General features: G+C 44.7%; 1 protein-coding gene across 1 annotated transcript; it reads right to left on the reverse strand.

The window, feature by feature from the left end:
* Positions 1-2,272: 2,272 nt before the first annotated feature.
* On the reverse strand, positions 2,273-2,689 carry LOC130668842 (uncharacterized). Its single transcript, XM_057471332.1, has one exon. The coding sequence runs from the start codon at positions 2,687-2,689 to the stop codon at positions 2,273-2,275; it is 417 nt and encodes a 138-aa protein (XP_057327315.1).
* Between the last annotated feature and the right edge of the window lie 827 nt (positions 2,690-3,516).

Raw genomic sequence — 3,516 nt, forward strand, 5'->3', positions numbered from 1 at the left:
CGTCACAAATCGCGACAGGGTAGCTATACCCACCTACAATCGTGTAATAACGACGAGGTTCAAATATAGAAGAGCCAATACCTGGTACTTCTATTTATTTCGTAGCTTGATCTGGTGATACTCAGACCGAGAGCTGGATTGAAATAACGGTGCCGAGAAATCGCTTATAAGACCTCTAGTACAACAGATCAACTCGGAGAAACTCAGACGTCGCGGCGCCACCTAGCGGCCGACCTCGAACTACTCTCCCTTCTCTCCTACATATCTCCACTCTTTGCGTACTCTTTCTCTCTTACTCGGCCTATGCGCTCGTCACACTTATTGATTATATAAATTTTTTACGTGCTCGTCACACCCCCCTTTCTTAAAGAAGAAAAGGCCGCTTAAAAAAAAATATGTTTTTATTTTATTATCTTTTTTTTGGTGGGCTTTTCGCCCCGATTAAACACTCATCATGCTGTTTCTAGGTTCGTATATTTATAAAAATACAAAAATCTTTTAACCTTCACGGTTGGATACAAACAATAATTAAAATAATACATTTAAATTATCAAAAACGTACATTCAAATTAAAAACGTCTCAATAAATAATAATAAAATATAAAAAAAGAAAATACCTAATAAAAAATAAAATAATAAAAGTAAATAAATAATAAAGAAAATGGGTCCACCGGTTTAACTTCCCGGTGCCGGGTCAACAGTGGTACTCTTGTCAGTATCGTTCGTCGTCTTCTCGTCTGTGGCGTCAGTGGCTTTCTCGTCGGTGTCGTCAATGGTGTTCTCGTCGGTGGTGTTAGCGATAGCTGGTCTCGCCTCACGGTCCGTACGCTTCCTCGTCTCTACCCCATTCTTGATTGTGACTTGCCACACAACCCCATCGGCATCCTGCTCAAGGTGTCGGCCTCTTTTCCCTTGTTTGCGGGGTTTACGGATTCGCTTCTTTGTTCCTCGCGAGGTATCGACTGGGTACTGCTGGTATATGGGTGTCGTATGCGGTTGTGGCAGAACAGTACTTTGTTGTTTCTGCATTTGAAATTCGAACACGGATAAAGGTGCAGTGACCTCTGGGTGTTGACTTTTTAATAAATGTAGCGGAGTCGGTTGGTAGCTGACGACGGACTCGGCGGATGGAACGATGCGCCTCGGTATGTAGGCCTCGTCCTGCTGTTGCACTTGCGCCGGGATGTCTCGCTCTTCTCTCACGACAATGGACCGGATCTTTTCCTCTACTAGCATGATTTTTTTCTTGCCGGATCTTAATCAACTGCTGGGCAGCACAAGTTTCTGGTTATAGAATAGCTTTGCGTCCGGATGCGGCGGCGGAGGCATTCAAGAATGTTGTCTTCTTACGGGCCGGTTTGTCGGTTTTATCTCGGCTACCCAATCGCCTCGAATACGACCTGCGGTTCGGGGTACGGCGGGTAACTTTTTCCTGTTTCCGTCTTCAACGTCCTTACTGTCAATTGAGTCGCCATCTGTCTCCGTACTCGGTTCAGGAGGTAGTAGTACGGGACCTGACTGTTCTGGAGCGGCCTCGCTTGCTGGCGGAGTAGATTCCGATGGTGATACGACAGGCTCTGACGGCGGGTCGATGGATTTTGTCAGCGGTACGGCGGGTTCTGTAGACGGCATAACGGACTCTGGTGGCGGTAAGACGGTTTCTGTGGCTGGCGTAGCGGATTCTAGTGGCGGTAAGACGGGTTCTGTAGGCGGCGTAACGGACTCTAATGGCGGTAATTTTTGCTTCCGTGCTTCCTTCTTCTGACGAGCGGCCATCTTGGCCCGCGAGCGCGCGATGGTGCGTTTGGCGACTCGTAACAACGCGCGGTCATCCATCCTTCACGAGTCTGTCTATTGTCCGGTAGTTCGACCCCTAGTTACGGTTATCATAAGAATAAATAAGTAAAAGAAATAAAGATAAAGATAATTTACAATAATAATAAAAAAAAATCCGAGTTACATATTTTTTTTTTCTTAACCTAAATTTGATACTAATTAACTTTTGTTTACCTGTATATATTATTTTATTTTTCCAAAACTAAGATTAATTATAATTCAAACAACCACTTGATAATGGCTATTTATCTGTCCTGTCAATGACTCCCTTATCTTTATACGATCGTGTTTTCGATTTCTATGACCGGAATATCTCTGCTAGTGTACGGCTTTAAGTCTTTTATATGTACAATGTGTGTTTCAGCTCCTCGGCCGATCTCAAAAACGTTCTTACCGACGTTACGTATTACAGTATACCCACCGGTATATTTGTTCGCTAGTTTACCCGAAAATTTATCGATCGCGGACGATCGCGTACTAGGTCCATGGCCTCGTGTAAATTTTTAAAGTTATCCTGATGATCGTAATTATTAACTGTATGACTGCCCTCGAGTCTTTCTCGCAACGTATTTGGGGGGAGTAATTCGCGGCCATAGTTAAGATAAGCGGGTGTGAACTGCGTTGACTCATGTTTTGCCGTGTTAATGGCAAACATTAATTCCGGTATTAATTTATCCCATGAACGTTGATTCTTCTGGATATATTGCGCGATCATTGTTCCTATTACCTTATTAGCCCGCTCAACGGGGTTACATTGGGGGGAATGAGGTGGGGTTCTAAAATGTTCGATACCGTATTCTTTTAAAAGAGACGTAAACTCTTTACTGACGAACTGGCTTCCGTTGTCAGACATGACCATTCGAACGCGACCGAAACGTAATAGGATGCGTTCTTTTAATGCTTTGACGATGGTGTCGGCTTTGGCTTACCTCATCGGTTGAATTTCCACCCACTTCGTGAACTTATCTTGTAGGACTAGTGCGCAGCACATCCCGTTTGATGAACGGGGCTTCGGACCGATTATATCCACCGAGACAATTTCCCATGGCCGCGTGGCATTCACTGTGCCCATTTTTCCCGGGGTTAAGTCCTGATAAGGCTTAAACTTTTGGCACTTCTCACAACTGCGAACGTATCTTCCTATATCCTGGTGCATTCGTGGCCAATAATATGATCTCGCTATCCGGTTTATCGTTTTTGTTACCCCTAGGTGACCCGCGGTCGGTTCGTCGTGATTTTCGCGCATGACTTTGTCTCGTAGTGTCTCGAGCACGCATAACTTCCATGCGTCATTTCTTTCAGAATAATTGAGGCTGTGGTGCATATGACGATATAAGTTTCCGTTTCTTATACAGAATTCTGGGTAATGCTGTGGCCGTGTCTCGACCCCTTGTTTTACTCGCGCATACCACCCGTCTTTCAGTTCCGTACTCGCGATCACTATTGTTTCTTGCATGCCTTCTGATTCTTCCCCGATATGATCCTCGTTGCTTCGAGACAGTGCATCCGCGACTTTGTTGAGCCTGCCCTTTCTATAAATTATGTTAAAATCGAACTGTTGGAGATATAAACTCCACCTGGCGACTCTGCCGGACGGGCTCTCTATTGTGGCCAACCATTTTAATGACTGATGGTCGGTGATGACATTAAATTTGTACCCTTCTAAGTATGGGCGCATTT

Source organism: Microplitis mediator, chromosome 5, assembly GCF_029852145.1.
Source record: "Microplitis mediator isolate UGA2020A chromosome 5, iyMicMedi2.1, whole genome shotgun sequence".
Taxonomy (NCBI): domain Eukaryota; kingdom Metazoa; phylum Arthropoda; class Insecta; order Hymenoptera; family Braconidae; genus Microplitis; species Microplitis mediator.